The sequence below is a fragment of the Nannobrachium achirus genome (assembly GCF_963921795.1).
Source record: "Nannobrachium achirus genome assembly, chromosome: 16".
Classification (NCBI taxonomy): domain Eukaryota; kingdom Metazoa; phylum Chordata; class Actinopteri; order Myctophiformes; family Myctophidae; genus Nannobrachium; species Nannobrachium achirus.
This window is the reverse complement of record NC_137823.1, coordinates 55530539-55555390: the sequence shown is the minus strand read 5'-3', so window position 1 is coordinate 55555390 and position 24852 is coordinate 55530539. Positions and strand designations below refer to the sequence as shown.

Genomic DNA, 24852 nt, shown 5'->3' with positions numbered 1-24852 from the left:
GGCTGTTCAGATAGATACCTTTAGATACCGTTCGGGAGTTGTCCCGCTTTTCCCAATGGCCAGCACGTCCCTGAAAGGTACCCTCGCGTACTGTATATTATTCACAACAGAGGTAAAACTGGCTTGAAAAGCTCATTTTGCCAGAGTGTCCACTCAAAAATACTTCACTAAACACTAATTAAAAGTGATGGCATGGTTTTCTCCACCTGTTGAAACGGAAATCAAAATTGGGCTGAGGCATGCAGCAAATGAATTAGGGCAGATGTACTTCAGGGCCGTAGTTTAATTTTTTCTTTATGATTAGAAATTAGTAAATGTTCACCCTAGCTCTTTGTGCAGCCGCTGGAGTGGGGATTTGAAGCCGTGCCCATTATCCAGGGGCGTCACAAGGGGTAGGAAAGTGGGACTGAGTTACTAGGGCCCAAGGTGGAGGGGCCCTAGTAACTTTAGCTATTGAAAAATAGTAGATATACAAGCTCACAGCTTGTAGATCTGCTATTTTTGAAAAAAGTCGTGAAAATGTGTGCAAATCTTTGAATATGTATTTTTTAAGCGAACATTTGTAACTCAAATTTTGCTTCCGGGGTAGTCCCTGGAACTAAATATTTTGAGATGGGGGTCCGTCAGTGGCCAAATTCATTATCATTTTGGGGGTCCTTCACATGAAAAAGTTTGAGCATCACTGACATGGAAACATGGGTTTCTTGCACACATTTTCAACATTTTTCAAAAATAGCAGATCTACAAGCTTGCAGCACGGCACTCGGTGCCGCGCTGTGAGCTTGTATATCTGCTATTTTTCAATAGTTAACATTCATGGGGGGCCCCACAGTGAATCCTTGTACCCAGGGCCCAGAATTTGGTGTGACGCCCCTACCATTATCTACACACTCCAGCTCTGAATGAAAGCCCACGTGTAGTTCAACGTTCAAGGGCTAATGAATCACATTCACAAAGCTTATCTGTTGCCTGGTTTTCATGCAGTGCTCCAGACCACACCATAAAAGTCATATGAACAGCTGTAGACGAGTACTCTTTAAAAACCCTGAGTGCTAATTTAAGTGTGAGAGTGTACAAATGTAACGAAATGGACCAAGCAGCACACCAGAATGAGCGTACAAGACGGGCTCAGATGTTGAGCTCCATTTTTATTCTGAACGCTGACGCGTTTCGGCACGAGGGCCTTCTTCAGAGCAGGTTAAAACCTTTTAACCTGTTTTAACCTGCTGGAACTCAATGGAACTCAACATCTGAGCCCGTCTTGTACTCTCATTCTGGTGTGCTGCTTTTTCCACTTTTGTGGATCCTTTAATTCAGTTGTACCAAGAGCTAAGCACCCACAGCCCAAATCAGTGGCAGCAATCAGAGGAAGCGCACCTGTTCTCATCTCCGTAACGAAATGGACCCTTTGGGGTCCATTTGGTTACATTTGGGCACTTTTATACCATGAATTTGTACAGTTTTCTTGACAGTGTACTGTAGCTGGCATAATGCTAAAGAAACCAGCTTCATAGTCAGCAATGATATAGTGCGACAGCATCAAAAATCTTTTACATTCATGGGAGATAGATTTCCTCCCTTTACAGGCTTCATGACATTATATAGCATACAGGGATGTGCAGTATAGCTCTTACATGTGCATTGCGTACCTAATCATGCCGTGGGCATGTAGGGGGGAAAAAGGTCTTCTTGAACTACTGAAATCATGCAGGAGTGCCAGATATTGTTATGCAACCAGTATTTTTTATTCATGAATTCTCTTCCGCACTGCATACATCTAGTCCGTCACACATGCACAGTCAACGTACACAGGGAAAATTTCCCAAATATAATCCTCTCTCAATATACAAGGCGTGTGTTCCAAAAGAAGCTACACAAAAGGAAATTTTGCCAATAGATAAGACTTTTGAAAGACAAAAGAATAATGGTCCCCTTTGGGCCCATTTTGAATGTGCCATGCATGCACGAGTGTCAGAGACACTAAACAGCAGCCTAGCAACAGACAAAAGCCATCATACAACTCCCGCCGCGGCTCCTTGAAATATCAGTTAGAGGAATTTCTGGCCAATAAGCAATGCCACAGAGTGGAAGAGTTCTGCTGCTATGAATTAATGAAGTAAGATTCCAGTTCCGTCCTTTTCAAGTCCCCTACAACAGAGATATGGCTGTATGCGAAGCAGATGGTCACTGCACGGAACAATGAGCCAGTGAGGAACCATTCACAGTTCCAATGACTTCATTTCTAGAATATCTTCATCAACAAGTTAACCCATTTAGGCCTAAAATTATTGACTGCTTTAACCAGTGAAAAATAGCAGATATACAAGCTCACAGCGCGGCACCGAGTGCCGCGCTGCGAGCTTGTAGATCTGCTATTTTTGAAAAAGTCATGAAAATGTGTGCAAATCTTTTGGATATATGTATATTCAAAGCGAACGTTTGTAACTCGAATTTCGCTTCTGGGTGGTCCCTGGAACTAGATATTTTGAGATGGGGGTCCTTTGCCAAATACATATCATTTTGGGGGCCCTTCACGTGAAAAGGTTTGAGAACCACTGACATAGTAGTCTCTCAAGAACAGACTAACTGAGCTCCAGTTAAGAGAAAAGGACCTTTTCTTTGACGATGGCTGGCCAGATTGCTGACATAGAAACATAGGTTTTTCAAAAAAACCTTGGAAGGATTCAAAAGACACTTATAGAATCGGGTCAAAATTCTAATTTGCACGATTTTTCAAAAATAGCAGATCTACAAGCTCGCAGCGCGGCACTCGGTGCCGCGCTGTGAGCTTGTATATCTGCTATTTTTCAATAGTTAAAGCATAAAACATTGCGTCATAATGAGTTCAGGCCTAAATGGGTTAACAACCCCCCAAAACGGACGATGGGGGGATTTTTCATAAAGGCCTTCAGAAGAGAGGACAGTACAGGGTTGTGAGCAGAGGTAACCCAGACACTCATACATACTCTGACTGCAACCCAGACACACTCATACTCTGCAATTCGCACAGCACAAAAACAAGACCACAAAGATAGCAGTGATGGGGGGCTGGTTGAAGAGGGGACGTAATGACGTCTCGATAAGTGCCGGGCCAACTCTGGTCCCTCCTCTGCACACTTTGATTGTCTGTGAATGCACAGAGCCAGAATTTCCCACTGATCTAGTCTCGAGCAAAAGATGGCTTTAATTGTGCGCTGCCCCTCTGCAGACCCCTTGTTAGGGCACAAGTGCAGGTCTTGGTAGGAGGCTGACCAGCGTTTCATAGCATGAGGACATAAAGACTCTCTTGTCCTTTGCCTTGGGAACTGAACAAAACATAGCCTGTAATTAGGCTAACTAGACATTACATACGACTCCAAAAGTGAAATATCCACAGAATGTGTGGAAGTCTGGAGCCTCCAGAAGGACCCTAAAATAAGTATGTATATATTCTGGCCTCCAGGGTATTTGGGTGATACCGATTTGATTTCTGATTACCTGACAGATTCTCTACCGCCCTCAGCTACAGTGTGGCCGACCAGATACTAATGTATATTTTAATATTTATGCTGCAAGTCACAGACTTTGCAAAACAGTGATAGGAGAAAAATAAACCAAAACAGTCCCAATTCAGTACCTAAAATATGCATTTAAAAATGTCAATGTGTTGTCTACCATTATCCTTTCAACCGTATGCATAAATGTGCATTTTGATTATAATAAATGTTCATGTTCTGTAGTTACAGGTTACTTGGGCACATTTTTGGTAGTAGCCACCAAATGATTTAGTCTCTTTCTCATTGATTCTAATAGTGTTAAAATGCCTTACAAAGCCATTGGCATCAATCAAACTCTCAATCCCTCGTGAAATCAACACAAAGTTAGGGAAAACTACTGTAAGCCTTCACAAAGGGAAACTAGAAAGGGATGCTGCACAGACAGGCACGCACGCGCACACACGCACGCACACACACACACTCACACACCACACCAGCAGGTGCAAAAACAAACTCTGACTTCCGGCCTTGCAGAGATAATATCGTAATCACCAAAGGTTGTAGTTAGTTCACAATGTGTAGGATTTGTGCTTCATTAGGCCATCTGAATCGATCTTTGTGAGAGCAGGTGTAGGAACTAATTAGGCCATGTCTGCATCAGTGGTCAGGTTTAAAATAGGGTAGCATACAAAGAGTGTTGGAGAGGGAAGAGGAGGCACTTGTTAAAACCATTAAAAACAAACTTCTCGTTAACAGCCGTTCCGAGCCGTTTTGTGGTGAAAGTTCCAACACCCAAATTTGGCGACGTAGAATGTTTTCCTTTTCTCACAAGCAAACATGTTGGCATTTCAGTTTGCATCACTCACTCACTGGTGTAGTTTGTCTTTTATAGCCAACATTTTTAACTTTGCTTCTAGAGGGGGAGGGGGGGGTTCCTGCCAAATCCATATCATTTTGGGGGTCCATTGACTTGAAAAGGTTTGAGCACCACTGACATACATTTATGTTTTTCAGAAAAAACTTTTTTAAATACTTTAGGCATTCCGCGGACACCCTGTAAAAAGTTACCTTGCGTGCTGCGTGAATGTCGAAGAAGGGCTTGGCTCGGACGCTGAAGGGCTCCTTGGTTTTGTCGATTTGGCCCGTCTTCATTTTCTCCATTCTGGGAGAAATTATCTCCTTCTCAATACACACCAGGCGGATGTTAAAATCACATTGGCCGACTGGCTGCCCCTGGGAAAAAAACAAAACAAAGAAAAACTATTTACTCATCAATAAATCATCCATAGGATGACTGCTCTGTGAAATGTTACCCATATAAAAAGCGATTTATTTTCGCAATGCAGCCATACTCTCAGTGGACAGACAGATGGGCTTGGTGGAACTTGGCTTAGCCTCTGTGGCCCGACCCGCTTAGTGGAGGCTGTGACAAGGGATGGGACGATAAGCGATATTATCGTTAATCGTGATAAAAAACACTCACGATAATCGTATCGTGGAGATTTCATTTATCGTGATATCGTCCTCCGTCATGCTCTGGGTTCAATTCACCTTTTATTTGCCGAGCTGCATATCCGGTACCACTTAAACATTGGTAAAAGGTACTTACTTGATACAGTAGTCTTTTTTTCACTCTCTATCAAATGTGTTTGCCAAAAAATAGCCGATCTACAAGCTCACAATGCGTCGCGTACTAGGTTTTACTATCCTGATACAGAAAAATCTCCAAGTCACGCATGAAAGAATACTTTGTGGTTTTCAGTAATTTATTTCTCCAAGGTCATCAAACGGTATCAATGGTTTTCAGTCATTTATTTCTCCCAGGTCATCAAACTGCATTAATCTAACACTAATCACCTTTGGAAATGTCTTATATGGCTATGAAAATGAAAAAAATAAAGAAAGTGCCAGTCCACTGCCATGGTAACAGTGTTCTGGTCTGAATAACCATGGGCTGGAGGACAAGGCATCCTCGTGGGGCTGAGGAGACTGACCATATACTTGCTACAATATTGACACCAAACCTAGTGTGTGCACAGTGCAATGAGCATGTCTTTGATGTCGCTATGACAACAGGACTCTCATGCCTTCGCCTGTTGCCACATGCAGTAACTGAACAGAAGAGCACCAGCTGTCCAATAGGGATGGGACGATATGAAAATGTCATATCACGATTATTCTGACAAAAGAAATCGCGATTGAACGATATTATCGCGATAATCAAAATGATCCATTATCCTGGGGTGGAACATTTGCCAAAAAATAGCAGATCTACAAGCTCACACCGCATCACAACGCGACACGTTGTGAGCTGGTAGATCTGCTATTTTTTGGCAAAGACATTTGATAGAGAGTGAAAAAAAGACTGTTACTGTATCAAGTAAGTACCTTTTACCAATTATAGAGTGTTTAAGTGGTACCGGATAAGCAGCTCGGCAAATAAAAGGTGAATTGATCCCAGTGCATGACGGAGGACGATATCACGTTAAATGAAATCTCCACGATACGATTATCGTGAGTGTTTTTTTTATATCACGATTAACGATAATATCGCTTATCGTCCCATCCCTTGTCACAGCCTCCACCAAGCGGGTTGGGCCACAGAGGCCAAGCCAAGGTTCCACCAGGCCCATCTGTCTGTCCACTGAGAGTATGGGGGAAGTAAAGGGCAATGAAAGCCGACGCTCTCGCCTGCGGTTTCTCATTAATGTGTCTGGTTGAGAAGCGGCTAAATTATAATATTATGTCTGTCTGCCGGAACTGCTTTCAAGTGAAAACAGGAGGAGAGGAGCTGGGTGGAAATCACTTTGGCAATAACTGAATTTTACAATGTGCAGGGCCGTTTCCGGTTTCAAAATGTGCGTCTCTGTTCAACCGATGATCAGTGTATATCGTCTTAGGAGACACGGATCTAAGAGGAGAGCTTTGTATATTTTTTTTCTTATAATTTTTATCCCACAATTTTGTAACCCATTTTTCACCCAGTGCCAATTGCCTTTGTAATCCTGGGCTCTGCTCTCCCTCTGCCACGCCTGGGGAAACAACGGACTGACCTCATGCTTCCTTCTATGCATGAGGAGGCCAAGTTGCTTCTTTTCACCTGACAGTGGAGATTTCCCTGGTTTGGACGTAGCACGTTGAAGGAACACGTTATTCCATCAGGCGCCCCGGCTGGCCAGGGGGAGGCATTATTGAGACCAGGATTACTGCATGTTTTTGTGAGGGTATCAACCCTAGGAGACACTGGGAGAGGAGAGCTTTGTAGATTGTCCCTTTTGCAACACAAAAATAGCTGAGAGCTCTTCAAGGAAGCTGATGAAACTATTTGGCATGTGGATTCAGATTCTGAAAACATACCCTTTATTCCAGGAGAAACCAGTAATGACAACATTGACGACGCATGCAAGCTTCTTCTTTTGTATTACAGCATGCTGTATTTAATGTTTTCCACAGTGCTTTAACTAGAGTTCATCAAGTGGACAACTTGATGATCTCCACTTAAAGCACAAAGGGGTTGTATTTAGCCTCTTAATTAATCATGATAATCCATTAAATGTGTTTGGCTGTTGGCTCCCATTCCCTTTAAGAGACAGACGCGCCTGCCTGCATCTTGTTAGTTTGCCATTTAAATAATTGACTGTGCAATGTTGGAGGAGACGCAAACAGTTTTCTGCAAAGGAAAAAAATATATATATATTGTGCATGAAGTGTAGGTTGTGGTGACTGTGTCCTCATCTTCAGGAATAACCAGAACAGCCGCACAATGCCAAGTGACATAATGATGTCAGGAGACGGGGAAAACAAACGCTCCCTGCTGCTCACCTAATGTGTATTTGGGCCGCATGCTGGGCAGAATCAAGCCTTCTTGTGCCGTGTAATCTGTGACATCTTTGTCATATCAACTTGAACTTAATAATCACATGCTCATTCTCTTAATCCTCAAAGCCCAGGAACGCGCCCGAGTCACATTAGATTTGAACCACTTTAACCATTATTTTATGCTTTAACTATTGAAAAATAGCAGATATACAAGCTCACAGCGCAGCACCGAGTGCCGCGCTGCAAGCTTGTAGATCTGCTATTTTTTGAAAAATCGTGAAAATGTGTTCAAGTCTTTGAATATCTTTGACGCAATATTTGACCCGACTTCTAAATCCTTCCTCTAAATTAGTGGTTCTCAAACCTTTTCGTGTCAAGGACCCCCAAAATTACAGGTATTTGGCCACGGACACCCATCTCAAAATATGTTGTTCCAGGGACCACCCAGAAGCAAATATTTGAGTTACAAACTTGCAAAAACAAATCATGATTTAAAAAAATAGCAGATCTACAAGCTCGCAGTGCGGCACAATAGCTAAAGCATTCAATAATTCTAGGCCTAAATGGGTTAATTTAAACCACTTGTCAAAGCATGAAGGAGCGGAACAGCTGTATACTGCATGGCAATCCATAGCAGTGCAAGAGACATCCGTGACGGATGGCAATGTCAGGGGCCGTTCACACAAGAATGATACCTGATGATAAACATAACGATAATGATGTGAACATCCACACTGATAAATGAACACTCTGTAAACATTGGCTGTGTAGGAGCCACAACAAGGATGATGTGAGGACATAGGATGTTGTTAGGCTACCACTGTGTGCTCTGCTACGCAGAGACATAAAGACAACAAGAAGCACATTCTTTCAAAGATTGTCCCTTAACGTATTTCAAAGTCACATGGTCTTTAAATATAACTTCTATTATCAATAAGTGTACTTGAAATAAACATCTCTCTCCCTCTCATTCTCTTCCACCTCAAAAGTCCTCAATGTTGTACATGAGTGATGTGATGTTGTGTTGTAGATGAGTGACACCCTGTCAATTCAGATCTATTTTGATTGTCAGCACACAGTGTACGCATATTGTGAACCAGCCTATGGAAGCTGGTTCTACACAGGCTGGTTCAAATCTTACCATCTATGTGCTCTTTAAATAATACTGTGGACTTAGGACAAGGTTTTAGCTGGTCTAAAAGCACACTCCCCCTAAAGTTACCACTGTTTGGGTTGTAAACTCGCAATGACAGTTGTGCTGCGCTTTGCGCCAGGGCCTGGGTCAGTGAAAACAGCTCTAATTCACTGCTTAATTTGCAGGGTTTTCTGACTATGTATTACTGTTAGTGAATAATAGTGACTTATAACTGATCCCATACCAGTGGGCATATTCTGTAGTTCAATAATGTCCGTTATATGGATGCAGGGCAGACAGTGACTGAGATGCTGTAACTCCAAGGCATTCGAGTTATGCTCTGCCACTGATTTAGGTAAAGGCCAAATCTTTTCTCCGGAGATTTCTATGGAAGTAAAGGGCACCAGGGGAGAGTAAAGTGGTCCATTTAAGTGGAGGAGATTCTGGGCAGCCAGTTTGTGCGTTAGTTACTGCTAACATGCACTGCTGCTGACATTTAGATAGATAGAACACAGAGCACTAGAATATTCAGAGTGCAGTACTGTTCATATTCTGTGTGCTCAAGTCTAAGGTACGTAAAATGATCTAACTTTATACTGTATTTTCACTAAAGCATAAGTCCACTGGAAATTTGTAGCTTATCTTCCAATGTGCAGATTTTTTTCTTTTCTTTTTTTTTTTGTTTAGATTATAGCACTTGGGGCAGACAGTTAACACTAATGTTGCAATGATTTTTTCTCTTCAATGTCTCGCGTTGCCATGGTTACCATAGACTTCCATGTAATTGTGCAAGTGTGTAAAAAGTGCACGCCCATGCCTAGATGATGCACCACGTGTGTAGATGCTGTTCACAGCTTTCAAACAAAAAAATCCGCTTGGAAATCCGTTCAGGCATTCATGATTTATCAGCCATTATGTTTTCTTCAGATGTAAACAAACATGGCTGCCATGTTTGAAAGAATGGGTTGGTATGGGGGTTAAACATGCAATTTCGCGATCGCGATCATGCCTAATACATTTCTGGAGGTCCAAAAAAAAATTTTGAAAAAAAAAAAATTTGATTTTTTTTTTTTTTTTTTTTTTTTCAAAAACGGCCCAAACTCGGGAAACTCGGGGTTGGCACAGCACTAGTACCAATACAAACTCGGGAAACTCGGGGTTGGCACCATATGTGTTAACTCATTAACTGCCAAAAACGTGAATCCCTTAAAAATCCCGTTGTACCACCCTGCCACGCCCGTGAATCCCGTAAATAAAATAAAAAATATTTTTTTTTTTTTTTTTTTTTCAAAAACATTTTTTTGGACCCCAAAAACGTTAGTAGGCATGATAGCGATCGCGAAATTGCTTGTTTAACCCCCATACAACCCCCATACAACTCAGGTAGCAGACCTCCAAGCTCACAACAGTGTAAAACATAATGGCTGCTATCTCATGAATGCCTGAACGGATTTCCATTCGGATTTTTTTGTTTGAAAGCTGTGAGCAATGTGGACACACGTGGTGCATTATCTAGGCATGGGTGTGCATGATCCGTGCACTATGAATTACATGGAAGTCTATGGAGACGAATGGCAGTTAAAGAGTACGAAGGTATTGTTAAATGGCAGCATATGAGTTAAGAATGATTGACAGAAACCCTAAATTCACCAGAAGGCCATCAGGGATGCAATCTGCAGTCTCACCCCCCCCCCCCCCCCATACCTCCCAGTTGTTCCCCAACCAATCTTTAAGAGAGTGCATTGCAGAGAATGCCCTCCCCTGCTGACTTCCCACCCACAAACACAGCTTTGTTTGTTGAAGCACCCGGTGGAGCCTGGATGCACTGCGGGGGAAACCAATACTATCCACGCTGGTGGGCTGGAACTTTACCCCTGCACTACCCAGATGCACCTCCCGCGGTTTTACACATGTCCCTGAAGCCATGACACAAATCATCAGTGTCGGGTTGAAATATTGTATGTTTAAAACTGTAACTTTTCAGAAATTATTTTCAAAATAGTTTCATTGATTCAATGTTTATAAAACCAACCCACAGACAGACGTAACCACTTTCTTTTTTTTTTATATATTTTTTATCCCACGGTTTTTGCAACCCATTTTTCTCACCCGGTGACTACCTAACCTGTAGTCCTGGTTTCCGCTCTCCCCCTGCCACGCCAGGGGACATTGGGGAGCATCCGGCTGGCTACTAGGGGCAGGTAGTATAGAAACCAGGACTACTGCATGTTTTTGTGTGAGGGCCTATGCCCAAGGAGACACGGGGAGAACATGCAAACTCACCACAGAAAGGCCCTATCGCCAACCCCACCTAGGGTGTGGGTGCTGATGAGGCGGGTGGAGGAACACGCCCCCAGCACCATAGCTTCCCCCGGCGGGAATCGAACCCAGGACCTTCTAGCTGTGAGGCGAAGTGCTAACCACTGCACCACCGTGCAGACATAACCACTTTCAACCTGATGTCCCCATTTTAAGCTTGTCATTATAGCTGAAAACCTTCAACATTCTCCAACATGCTGTGAGCTTGTAGATCTGCCATTTTCGCTGCATTTGCACAACACTGTCATACAAAGAAGTATAATATGGGCCTTAATTTATGAAAAAGAAAAAAAACATAAAAAGATGAAATATGGAGATAAAAGGCGCCTCGCCCAACATTCATTTTCAGTGAATGCGCAGTGACTAAAAGCGTAGTATGTGTTCCTACAACAACTGTTCTCATGTCCCACACATTCTGCACCATCTGTCATCTGTGTCACCATCAGGACAGAACAAGATGTAAGTGTGAGAGATTGAAGGCATGTGCAGTCCGTGCCCATTTAGTAGGAAACGCACGCTGCAATCCCCTTGATCCCACAATCAAGGATAATGAAGATCTGTCGATATGGTGAGCAGACTGGATGACCCAAATCAATGACATTGATTGCTCCTGTCTTTGTCAAAAGCAGGGGTTGGGAGCTTATCTTTTTGGTCCTTGTGCGGGGTGTGGCATTGCTTACTTTTAGAACGTTTAGAACACTGGGTCCCAAACACTGGGTCGTGACCCAAATGTGGGTCTCGGACACATTTTTATGGGACCTAAATTTTTATGGGAGCTAAGATTTTCATGAATAAAAGAAATGCAATGATTATTCTAAGTTAATAAAGAAAAATATAAGAAGTTCCACGAATTAGAAAACAAGTGTTTAACCCATTCAGGCCGGGTACACATTTTAGTGTATGGGAGGGGCTTACAGTACATGTACAGTATGTATCAACATATTTGTTTTTGTAGGCTGATTTCTGATTTGGGCCTAACTAATAGGTTAGGCCTAAATGGGTTAAGAGGTAGTGAAAATAGCCGATCTACAAGATCACAACACGGTGCAAAGCGACGCGTTATGAGCTTGTAGAAACGGGAAACGGGACTATTTTCTCTTTTCGGTCTCGAGCTAAAAAGTTTGGAAACCACTGGTTTGGAACACTAAATCCAAGTACCGTACTGGTCAAATAAATACTTATTGATTTTCTGTTTGTTTTGGGATTTACGGTAGCTTTAAAAACCTAGACATCGCAGTGGCAATGTTCTTTCTGTGGTGGCCATCCATCCAGAGCTGAAAACAAGAGACTGACAGCAAACAGACAGTAACACTGTCAATAACTCAAGTTATTGATAAAATAATTGCAACAAAAATAAATAATATATATAATATACCATAGTTGCAGCCCCTGGAAGATCATGGTAAAGAAATACAAAAGAAGGTAACCCATTTGCAGAAAGCAATAAGCATCCGATCTGTCAAGCTACGATTCTGTGAATTATAGAACAGCTCAACTTTACCCCAGAAGAAGTGTTTCTATATATAAGCATGCATGAAATGTTAAAACAGAGGGAAGCTGTGGGAACAGAAATTAAGCGGTGCAAGTGGTAAAAACAAGAGAAACTCCACAAAAGAAGATGGATCTTGACTGAAAGCTAGTGATTCTCTGAGCTGACGTGAAATCAAAGAAATCAAGCAGAAGGACCTGTCACAAGCAGCATCATGTGCAAACTCCCCTCTCTGGGATGTTTGAAATAAGAATGTCTTGTTCCATTGTTAAACTGTTCACCACAATTTAACTATTCTTTGCAGTCTATTTAAATAATAGTTTTAAAACTTTAGGCATTTAGCAGATGCTCTTTATCAAGAGCGACTCACAGTAAGCAAGGTAAACACCTGCATCAAATGCAGAGAGACAGCGTAGTGCCGAACGAGGAGTGCTTGTTAACGGCTGCGAGTCGCAGCAGACTGGGGGCAGAGACGAGACCAAAAAGAAAAGTAAAACGATAACGACGACAGGACCAGGAACACTAATCAGACAATAAATAATAAATGGGAAGATCCCAGGCATGGGTAGTATATTCAAATGAGTTTCATAGTGAGTTATAGTAGTCTGATGAGGTAATTCATTTGCATTTGTACATGGACCCATGAAAAGATTTAATGCCAGGGGCCCCATAAGAGAAAATGTGTACATTATTTATTTATTGTTTAAAAATTTAAAATAGCAGATCTACAAGCTCACCACGCATTGAGTGAAACCCCATCAAGGATTCCTGGGTAGCCCAGACTCCACTTTGAGAACTGATCTACACTTTTATAGCAGACTATGCCAGAATTAATATGTTCTTCCGGGATTCCTTTAACATCTTTCCGAATTCCCAATTTATCTTTCCAAATGACAAACATTCACACAGAACATTCTTGGGTGTATGGCTGTAGGGCCATGATTCGTGTTCACAAATGATGCAGGAGTGTCCGTGACAATAGAGACAATAACATTAAACAATTCTTACAGTTAGTGGTAGTCCCCTTTTAAGGAGAACGTATGGAATGTATGAATGTGGGTGTGGGGTGGGCCGTGGCTGAGTTTACAGATAGGCCATCTAGGAATCGTAAAGGTCACTGGTTCACTGTCGGTCCACCCAGTCCATGTATTGAAGTGTCCATGAGCAAGACACTTAAAGGGCCTACACCATGCTTTTAAAACTATATTTTTTGTATAAATATATGCTCAAAATTGAGTCTTAGACAGGTTTTAACCCTCAACAAACACTCTGACCATTCTTTTTGTTTGTTCTAGCTCTACTATGAGGCTCTCCAGCTGCAATACCAAAACGGCCTCTGTTTGCTCAGGGGCGCATCTAGTGGGGTTTTTCCACCCCTCCCCCCTCCCCTCCTCTTCACTCCTCCCCGGACCCCACGTTGACAACAAATAATGTTAATATTGGGCCAATACAAAAATAGGATAATGTTGCAGCTCTGATTATAGCCTACTGTAGGCCTATGTTGTATGTTATAGGCCTACTGTCAAATGACACAGGGCGACCGTTGCTAGACCAGACATTACTGAAAGTTAATCTACATTAGACAATCAACCCCACCTGCATTGTATTTATGTATAAAAAAAAGTAAAAAAAAAAAAAAAAAATGTTTTGAAAAAAAATGTTTGAGAAAAAAAAGAAAAGTTTTTTGAAAAAAAAAAGTTTTTGAAAAAAAAAGTTTTTTGAAAAAAAAAAGTTTTTGAAAAAAAACGTTTTTTGAAAAGTTTTTTGAAAAAAAAAAGTTTTTGAAAAAAAGTTTTTTGAAAAAAAAAGTTATTTGAAAAAAAAAAGATAAAAAAAAAAATGTTTTGAAAAAAAAAAAAACATTTTGAAAAAAAAATTTTTTTGAATTTTTTTTTTTTTTGACTCTGAAAAAAAAAACGGGAATCCGTGTGACGTCACACGGATCAACTCTCAGAACAGCACTGTTCTGAGAACCCGTGGAAAGCTTTTCATCTCTGTCTTCCCAAAACCAGAGAAAGACACAATGTACAGAAATAGGACTTTGTGAGGATAGAAGGTGCCAGTGGGACCCCAAAAAAAGGTTTTAAAATAGAAAAAGTGAAAATTCATGGTGAAGGTCCTTTAAACCTTAACTTCTCCGCATGTGCTGTATTAATGTCAGACACTGCACCTAAATAGTTAGGATGAGTTAACCCATTTAGGCCTAGAATTATTGAATGCTTTAACCAGTGAAAAATAGCAGATATACAAGCTCACAGCGCGGCACGGACCTTTTCTTTGACGATTTGACACTTATAGAATCGGGTCAAAATTCCAATTTTCACGATTTTTCAAAAATAGCAGATCTACAAGCTCGCAGCGCGGCACTCAGTGCCGTGCTGTGAGCTTGTATATCTGCTATTTTTCAATAGTTAAAGCATAAAATAATGATACACAATAATGTGTACCCGTTCTGAATGTCAGACACTGCTCCTAAATAGTTAGGATGAGTTAAATGCAGAGGACAAATTCACGTATCTGCAAATGTACATGTAATGTAGCAAAACCCACAACAAAACAACTAAAGGGGACACAAGTATTATATATGGCTACAATACAAGAAAACATTAAATAAACTACCAGCGTTTTGTCATGACAGGGAAAGAAGACGTGTTCTTCAGGGAATAGATCCATTACGACTTTGTTTTCTTCCATAAATCGAAGTGACCCCCTCTTCTAGGAAAACCACTTTCTCTATGCCCAATTGACCATGTACCAGAGAGCAGAGGTTGAACCGCCTCAATGAAGTGTGCTGAAACAGTAAGTGCTTCTTTTTCCTATTTTTATTTCATGGAACCGAGATGTTCTGCTAGTATTTTAAGGGCACATTTAATTTTGCCCACATAGTACTTGCCACATGGAAATGAGATAATGAAAATAACACATTTTATGGTGCAAGAAATAAGCAGGTGTTTAAAATGTGTACATTAATAAGTACTGTTGCAGTGCAGACAAGCACCAAATGTGTCATTCCCAACGGCCATAGGGGCAAATGTGCATTGTGGTGGAATTAAGACAGCAGTTTTGAGCGGGATAGACTGTCTCTCCAAGGTTTCGACCTCATGAGGTTTACATAACTTTTAAAAATGTGCCAGTGTCCATGCAAAACAGGCTTAATCATTTCCCAGTGTCTATGCAAATCAGGCTTAATCTTTTAGGCACACCGGGAATACTTGGTCATGAATAAAAAGGAAAAAGACTTTCTGCACCCTTGAAGAGGTCAGTGCAAGTTCTTTTCACAGTTACGGTTGCATAGAACATGGGCATTATACTTTTTCTACTCGCAGTGGACTCTGAAAACCATTGTCACTATTGCTTAGAAAGTGGTCACTGGAAGGATTGTCCTGAGCTGCAGAGTAAGATAAAGATACATAAAACAGACGTTTCAGTTGCCCCCTCTGGCCTGTGCCTGGGAGCGTGTCGCTGTTACTACATGTCATCTTTTCGACACCCGACTCTAACCCTCACCCTAACCTCCATGGAGTGAGTCGCTAACCCTCCGGTCGAAATGATGGGCGTTAGCAAAAGCGAGATTTCCCCCTGTGGCTCACAGCTGGTGCTGTCGGGTGAATGGGGGTTATTCTATATAATTGTAAGGCCTCTGCAGGAGCCGCAGGCTGCGAGGTGCCTGATAAACCTGTAGACGAGCAGTGAAGTTCTGACTCTGAGACACATGTAATGAGCAGCTTAGCGATAGCTATAGCCCGTTCATTGCCAATTAGGGGGGGATATTGGCAAGAATCTTGCGATGCAATACGTATCACGATACTTGGGTCACGATGCAATAGTATCACAATATATTGCAAATCTTTGCAATGCTATTGCAATACTAATTTGCGATATATCAGCTTTAAAAGCTGAAGACGCTGCTCTAATGTTGTTGTTTTCGTCATTCACAGCCATTCACAGTGAGTGAGAGACCTCACTCACTGAACCGTGGGAAGGGGAAGTAGCTACCATAGTAAAGCGACATCTAGAGGCAGCGGAGTGTCAGGACCGGACTTCTACCATTGGCTCCTATGCATGTGAACATATTTTATTTTCCTCAAAGTATCGCGGTACTACGGCCTGAAGTATCGATAAACTATTGCGATGTATTGCCATATCGATTATATTGCCCACCCCTATTGCCAATGGTTTCATTTTGTTAACCACATGAGCCCTAGCATCCCTATTCTGTGATAGGCAGACACACGGGAATTAATAGAAAATAGCAGATCTACAAGCTCATGGTGCGTTGCAAACTTGCAGATCATCTGACTGGAGTGTTTTCAATACACTTTGGAGGTGAAATCTAGAAAGTAAACTTTTGGTGTTGGCAGTAAAACTATTATAACAACAAACTGAGGTGTCTGAACCGCTGCCATCGCCATGACGATGGCACGATGCGTCAATGCAGACCAAGACGAGCGTATGTTCCTTGCTTACAGAAATACTTTGCCACAAACTTCAGCCGCCACCTCAACTCCACTTCTCAGGTGGAGGGAAGGAATACAGAACATGTAAGATGTGACAAAAAGCAGAAGCCCACGTCCTGTGCCTCGGCAGACAGGGCGGGAGATGTCAAGAGGCAATTTTCTCCCACCCACCACCTCTGCAGTGGGTGTTAAGCCATTTAGAATGGGCACACATCATTGTGTATCAGTATTTTATGCTTTAACTATTGAAAAATAGCGGATATACAAGCTCATAGCGCGAGCTTGTAGATCTGCTATTTTTGAAAAATCTTGAAAATTTGAATTTTGACCCGATTCTATAAGTGTCTTTTGAATCCTTCTAAGATTTTTTGAAAAACCTATGTTTCTATGTCAGCAATCTGGCTGGCCATCGTCAAAGAACAGGTCCTTTTCACTTAACCGGAGCTCAGTTAGTCTGAACTTGAGAGACTACCATGTCAGTGGTTCTCAAACCTTTTCATGTGAAGGACCCCCAAAATGATAATAGGGAAATTAAGCGGCGCGTTTCTAATACGGCGACGTGAGGCGGGACTACGGCTGCTATGACGTAATCGCCGTAGCGATCAAAATGGTTAAGCAAAGCCTTGGCGGCGACGGGTTCCCACCCCTTTCACTGAACGCTTTGGTTCCCATGGCGACGCGTACACGCAGCAGGCGGAGTAGGCGCTACGTGGGAAGGGACCTTCTGCCGTAGTAAAGGCGGCCGCGGCGACGGCAGGTTCATCTATCGAGCGCGGATCATTTCCGATTACCGTTGTCATCTGCCGTTGCCGTAGCGAGCTTAAACTCGCTATTTATTTGGCCACGGACCCCCATCTCAAAATATTTAGTTCCAGGGACCCCCCAGAAGCAAAATTTGAGTTACGTGAGAAGTTTGCTTTAAAAATACATATATTCAAAGATTTTCACACATTTTCACGACTTTTCAAAAATAGCAGATCTACAAGCTCGCAGCGCGGCACTCAGTCCCGCGCTGTAAGCTTTTATATCTGCTATTTTTCAACAGTTAAAGCATTCAATAATCCTAGGCCTGAATGGGTTTAAGCGCTCTTATATACTCATTTCATCCTCTGCACGCTTTGGTTAATGTCACGTCTAATTAAATATCAAAGAAAGATAACGAGTTCAATGAAAAGATGTTGATCTCAGGTTTCTAAACTCAAACTTGACACGTTTAATCTCAGAATAATGTCTGTCTATATTCTAATACATCTTGTGAGGGTATATGGATAGTTGTGGGAACATCACGACAGCTCGTCAATGCCTCCACAGCGGGGGAGCCGACAGTGATTGACAGGTATTTACTCAGAAGCTGACACAAACAGTATCGCTGCAGGAGGACTAAAACCCTCATCTAATTCCACAGCCAACAGCTGAAATAGAACAGCCCACCTCCAAGTCTTCAGGGTTGACAGTCAAGGTCAACCAATTTCATGTTTCAAGAGGCACACGCTGTGCTGCGAGAGCACCCGCATTGCTTGCCTTGAAAATTAATTGAGCCTTTATTAATTTACAAGCTGCAGTCACCCGAGAGAGTAGAACCGCTGCTCCTACACTTGGAAAGGAGTCAGCTTAGGTGGTTCGGGCATCTAGTACGGATGCCTCCCGAGCGCCTTCCTAGGAAGGTCCTCGATGCGCGTCCCGCTGGGAGGAGACCCCGTGGCAGACCAAAGACCAGGTGGAGAGATTAAATCTCCAAACTGGCTTGGGAACGCCTCGGTATACTCCCTGAGGGAGTGGAGGAAGTTGCTCGGGATAGGGAAATCTGGAGGTCTCAGTTGGAACTGTTACCCCCGTGACCCGATTCCGGATAAGCGGTTGAAGATGGATGGATGGATGGAGTTTGACATAACCTCTTAAATTTTCAGCACAATCTACAGATGTAAACAAGTGAAAAGCCCTGTTCTTCTACTCTGGTCAGGAAGCTACAGTATCATGCACACAAAGCTAGGGCTGTCACGATTATGACATTTGACATGACGAATATTTGTCCCTCAAATAATTGCGATTAACGATTTAATTGTGTTTTTGTCGATGACAATTACATTTCTGTTTGTCTTTTAGGCTTTGAAGTTTGAAGCACATGGCAGATATGACACATAACCTAAATATACAGAGAAATTACTGACATATTTCACAACTTTATACTTAAAAAAGAACATTGATAGTGGAAATAGCCGATCTACAAGCTCACAACGTGTCGCGATGCGACACGTTGTGAGCTTGTAGATCTGCTATTTCCACTATTTTTGACTCTTTTTTAAATACAGTTTTTCAACATGGAAACGATTATGACGATTATGAAAAATAATCGCGATTATGTCAAATAATCACGATTTGACGATTATGTAATAATTGTGACAGCCCTACACAAAGCTATCCTGGCCTGAGACAGGACACATAATCGCCTGTCTGTCGCCACACTCCGCTCAGCACCAACTCGGGAGTCTGCTGGCCTGTCTGATCTTTCCAAACACGTTTTTATGTGTTTAGTGTCACTTCGGGGCACGAGGCCTGGTGGGTGGTGCGTTCCCCCCCCCCCCCCCCCCCCTCCTGCAGGATTTCCATCCCGGGGCGGTGCCTCCGTGCCGAGGAGCAGGGCACAGACACATAATGGAGACCAATAATGGCCAAACGGGGATCAATACGGCACAAGCTTTAGTGATGGCTTTGAGGGGAGCCCCCGTGGAGACTAACCTCTGCTCCGCCTCACAAACTCCTTCCCCTTCACCACCAGGGCATTGATTGAGCCACTCGCTTGTTAGATCGATCCTATGCTCAACGGAGGGGAGGTGGTTAGGGGCAAACATAACGTTTGGTCTTCTGGGCAGAAATCTGTCCACATTCCATTCTTTTTATGTTTTCTTTTTGTATAATTACCTTTGTTATGCAGTTTCACAGTGTCCCACAAAGTAGCGAAAATGGCCAATCTGTAAGCTCAGAAACGGCTATTGTGAGTTTGTAGATCGGTTATTATTGCTATTTTTGAAGGAAAAATAAAAAAGGTCCCTAGGCCCCCACATATTTGGGGATCTGGCATCCTTATAAGTGGTTACGTGGGTTTTATAAATATTTAACAAAATGAAAACTATTGAGAAGGGCTTGAGACAAAACAATTCCAATCGATAACTACATTGGATCCATTGGAACAAATAAGTAAATTAACGTTTTTTCCACCCAGCGGCGACGATAAAGATCTTGTGCCCAACCTTTTTTCTTCATTTCGTACAGGCTCATTCATCTTGGGACTGACCTGCCGTTATATCAGCATGGAGATAAGCTTGGCCATTACCAGCCAGTGGATTGTTGTCCTCAGGCAACGAGAAATCACGTCAGGGTGAAAAACGAATGTGACAACACGTCACATGAGAGAACGCATAATTAACTCATTTAGAACGGGTACACCTTATTGTGTGTCATTATTTTATGCTTTAGCTATTGAGAAATAGCAGATATACAAGCTCACAGCGCGCTGCGAGTTTGTAGATCTGCTAATTTTGAAAAAATCATGAAAATTAGAATTTTGACCCGATTCTATAAGTGTCTTTTGAATCCTTCAAAGGTTTTTGGAAAAACCTATGTTTCTATGTCAGCAATCTGGCCAGCCATCGTCAAAGAAAAGCTCCTTTTCACTTAGCTGGAGCTCAGTTAGTCTGTTCTTGAGAGACTACCATGTCAGTGGTTCTCAAACCTTTTCATGTGAAGGACCCCCAAAATGACGTGTATTTGGCCACAGACCCCCATCTCAAAATATTTAGTTCCAGGGACCACCCAGAAGCAAAATTTGAGTTACAAACGTTCGCTTTGAAAATACATATATTCAAAGATTTGCACACATTTTCATGACTTTTTCAAAAATAGCAGATCTACAAGCTCGCAGTGCGGCACTCGGTGGTGCGCTGTGAGCTTGTATATCTGCTATTTTTCACTGGATAAAGCATTCAATAATTCTAGGCCTAAATGGGTTAAGCCTGCACATTTTATACAGTTGCTCTGTGGCAATTATCGCTGCCACAACTAATGAGCGACGAAGAGGGGATAATCATCGGTTTCACTTCAGCCCGAAAACAATGAGGCGTCGTTGTTTTCGGGTGCAGTGACACCGACGATCGTCACCTCTTTTTGACAACGTCAGAAAGCAGCCAACATTCATTACATAATTTTCTAGCAATTGAAGGACGAACTAAACAAAAACAAACGCAGACAGAAATTAATTATATTTAAGTGGATAAAGTACGACTCAAAAGTTGACAGGTCCAGCAATGGCTGCGTGCTTTGTTCATTTGTTAAATTACCCTGAAAGTCATGGTTTGCTGATCGCAGTTAACCACCATCAAGCCCTATTATGAAAAACAGCGAGGCATTGTTGTTTTCGGCAGCAGTGACACTGATGATTGCAAATGATCGATGACCAAAACAAAAACAATGCAAACAGATGTCATAAATCATACTTAAGTGGTGATGGTTACCTCAAAAGTGGGGAATAAATATCAGGTGTAATAGACGGGGTTGAGCAGTGATTGTGGGCTTTCTTTTGTTTGTTGATTTACCCCGAAGGTCAGGCTTGCTTAACCAATTAAGCCCCATTTTTAAAAACAGCAAAAATAGCCAAAATAGCCGATCTACAAATACACCAGTAAGACTCCCTAAGACTCCCTAATCGGGAGATAAGCGACTGTCAGGTCGCATAGACAAACTTTAGAAGGCAATGGTAGCCAATCAGGAGGGAATATGGGAAATGGGCCAGATCCATGTTGATGACATGACTTTAGAGATACTGTGTACCGCTTTGCGTGATTTTTGGGCAAAATCAGTAGGAGCAGTGTCCAAAAATGTGTTTTGCAAGATTCGGCCTCATGATGGCGCTAGAAGAGGGGCATGTGAGAAATGAGGTTGTGGTTTGGCAGCCAAGGAGTGTGTGTGCAAAGTTTGGCATGGATAGGGGGCAACGGTGGCAGAGATATGAGTAGGGGATAAGTGTGACGTGGCGGACAGACAGACAGCCAGCCGGTGGAGGTTTTGATAGTAACTGCGACCTGACAGTCGCAACAAAATACACAGGGACGGCTGGTTGAAAGCGGTTAACATCGTCTGTGATTCTGAGGTTGCATCCTCGCTCAACATCTACAAGGCCAGTACAGCACTGACACCTCTGCTAGCCTAACAGGTAGGCAGTCTGGACAGATTGGCCCGCTCTTGTCCTCAAGGGTGCGTGTGTGCGTGACAGAAGTCAATAAATGCCAATGCGCTATACAAGACACCCTGCTCTGATTAACTCTACTACTGACTGCAGACATTCTAACTGCATTTGAAAGAATTTGACACTCCATTTCCTCTAAGCTGGACTCCAAACAGGAGGGGACCGCTAACAAGGCTCGGCCGGTGCTACCGACTAGTGATTAGTGACTAGTGATTGTGATAAACACTCACGATAATCCTATCGTGGAGATTTAACATATCGTGATATCGTCCTCCTTCATGCACTGGGATCAATTCACCTATTATTTGCCGAGTTGCATATTCGGTACCCTCTATAATTGGTAAAAGGTACTTATAATATACGTACTTGATACAGTCTTTTTTTCACTCTATGAAATGTCTTAACCAAAAAATAGCTGATCTACAAGCTCACAACGCGTCGCGTTGCGACGCCTCGTGAGCTTGTAGATCTGCTATTTTTTGGCAAATGTTCCGCCCCAGGTTAATGGATTTTGATTATCGTGATAATATCGTGAAACGTGATTTATTTTGTCACAATAATCGTGATATGATATTCTCATATCGTCCCATCCCTCCTACCGACCAGCATACAGTGAGGAGTCAGACTGTATCATTCATTCATTCAGGGACTGGGGGAATGACAGGTGAACAGACAAGGGCTACTCACGTTGAATTTTATGATGTCATATATCAGGTAGCGAGGGACAGGCTGGCCGTTCACCTTGTCTATGATCATTTCCTGTGGAAACACAAGGGGGAGAGAAGAACCAGAATTACAGATGTGGCGAATGTGAGCAATGCAACAGTTTGTTTTGACCACATGAATCCAAGCATCCTTATTTTGTCAATTTGTTTCACAGTAGGATAACGCTTGTTGAGAACAGGCAAACATTCAATAAGATTCAATAACACATCTACCAACTCACAACACGTCGCAATGCAATGCGTTTTGACCTTGTAGATTGGCCATTTTCAATTAAAATGTTCGTGACGAATGAAAAATGTAGGGTTTTTGATTGATTGATTGAAGAATGTATTAGAAATTTGCAATTGGACTGTTTCATGACAGTACAAATCACTGGTACAAGGTCAACTAAAAGGAGCTCCTAGAAAGCACAAAGGCTTATTTCCACAGGAACGACACTTTTTAAGTATCTCATATAACATTGAAAGACAGACGGATAGAACATAGTACTTTATCTAGGATAACATCAATTTCAAAAGCATAGGGGACCAAGTAGAGACTCCTTGGGGACTCTGCTCAACAAAGTAAATGGTATAAGTCGTTAAGTGTACCGATTGTATGCACCCTCATTCAGAACAACCAGTAATCTTTGCTGAAAGTGAGGGAAAGAGAGGAAGTGTTGAGAAGAGAACAGCGCAGTTGGAAGACTGATTTGTGTGAAATGGAGAGCAATAAGTGAGGAAAGGGCAACACATTTGAGTCCTCTGAGAGAGGGGTGGATGGATAAAAAAAAGGTATGCCACCCAGAGCTCAGCGACAACATATTAATTGGGAGAAAAATCCTTAAAATCTGCTGTGGAACCTCATCACGGAGTGCTGAAGAAATCCTCCTTTCCCTGGCACCCGCCCCAGCCTGCCCACCCCACGAGTGGTTACGTGTGATGGGAACTGGCAGCGGGTCGGCAGGGGATGATTAAGTCTCAGAGGGCTGTGTGTTCAGAGAGGGAGGAAGCCTGCGGCACCAAGGATAGGGGAGGAGTGAGTGTGTATGAGGAGGGGGGAGTTGCTAGGGAAGAAGGACGACAAGACGCAGAAATAGAACTAGGCATGCATTATTCAAGACTGTCGAGTTCAGATGCAGGTACACACATCCCATGTCCCATGATCGTTTTTTCACATATCTATAATACCCACATACTGTGTGTGTGGGTGAGTGGGTTGGCTGCCAAAGACGAGTCTTGTAAATAATGGTACAGTAAGGGTATCACACAGTCATCAACAGGAGAGTCTTCACTTCGGTTGTGTAACCTGTCGCAAACATTTAGAGGAATGTATGAATGAAGCCTTTTATGAGACTCTACTTCACTTCCTTGTCTAGTATTAAATATTGAAGCCTCTCTCAATGTGATCAGCTGTGATGCGACTGACAAAATAATGCGGTAGCAAGCAAAGACTCTCAGAGATTCACTGCTGGCTGTGGGCAGGTGATCACTTTTGCCCCAGAGTGCTTTTAGTTGTACACTGAATCCGCTGGGCATCAGAGAGAGCTTGCATAATACTACTCAGTCAAGTAAAAAAAAAAAAAAAAAAAAGCATCCTGTGGGAAGGAATAAATAAACTTCAAAACAAGGGGTGCCGTTTTTAATCTTAACTATTTAAAGCTATCGAATTTAAATACAAGTTACGCAATACACAAAAACAAAACAATTGACCCTGGTGTTTCTATTTTGGACATTGCATTTCTTTTTATGCATAATATTGATGCAACATGATTTGAGCTTGTAGATCAGCCATTTTCACTGTTATACAATAAAGTATATACTGATGAAACCAAAAATCACTTATTCTATAAATATATATTATATCAATGAGTCACTTGTGATAGGGTGCAATGATATGGTTGAATTTGCCCATAGGCTTTTGGATTCAGAGCTTTCTGCTGTCTCTGTAGCTATTTCTGTGTTCTTCCAGTTTCTGGGTAGAAAAGAAATATTTGGCGCCACTCATTACATATTTGCTCACTGCGTACCATTAGTTCGGCGTGAGGTGGCTTATACAACTGCAGATAACCACTCCTACATTTTAGAAACCACTCCTACATTTTAGATTTATTTTCATATTCTGAATTCTGATAAAACAAATAAAGAGGCAGGGTTTCTTGCTCCTTTAAGTGGTTAATGTTGAATTCAATCGACACAAAGCAAATACAGTGA

At 42.2% G+C, this 24852-nt stretch overlaps 1 protein-coding gene across 1 annotated transcript in view; it reads right to left on the bottom strand.

Moving 5' to 3' along the window:
- LOC308300261 (mRNA-capping enzyme) overlaps positions 1-24852 on the bottom strand; it is a 137489-nt gene that overhangs the window by 68473 nt on the left and 44164 nt on the right. Inside the window, exons 10-11 of the mRNA XM_080744081.1 lie at positions 22622-22693; positions 4545-4709 (exon numbers count right to left, since the gene is read on the bottom strand). Coding sequence (XP_080600207.1) covers positions 4545-4709; positions 22622-22693 — 237 coding nt within the window. The remainder of the gene's footprint in view (positions 1-4544; positions 4710-22621; positions 22694-24852) is intronic.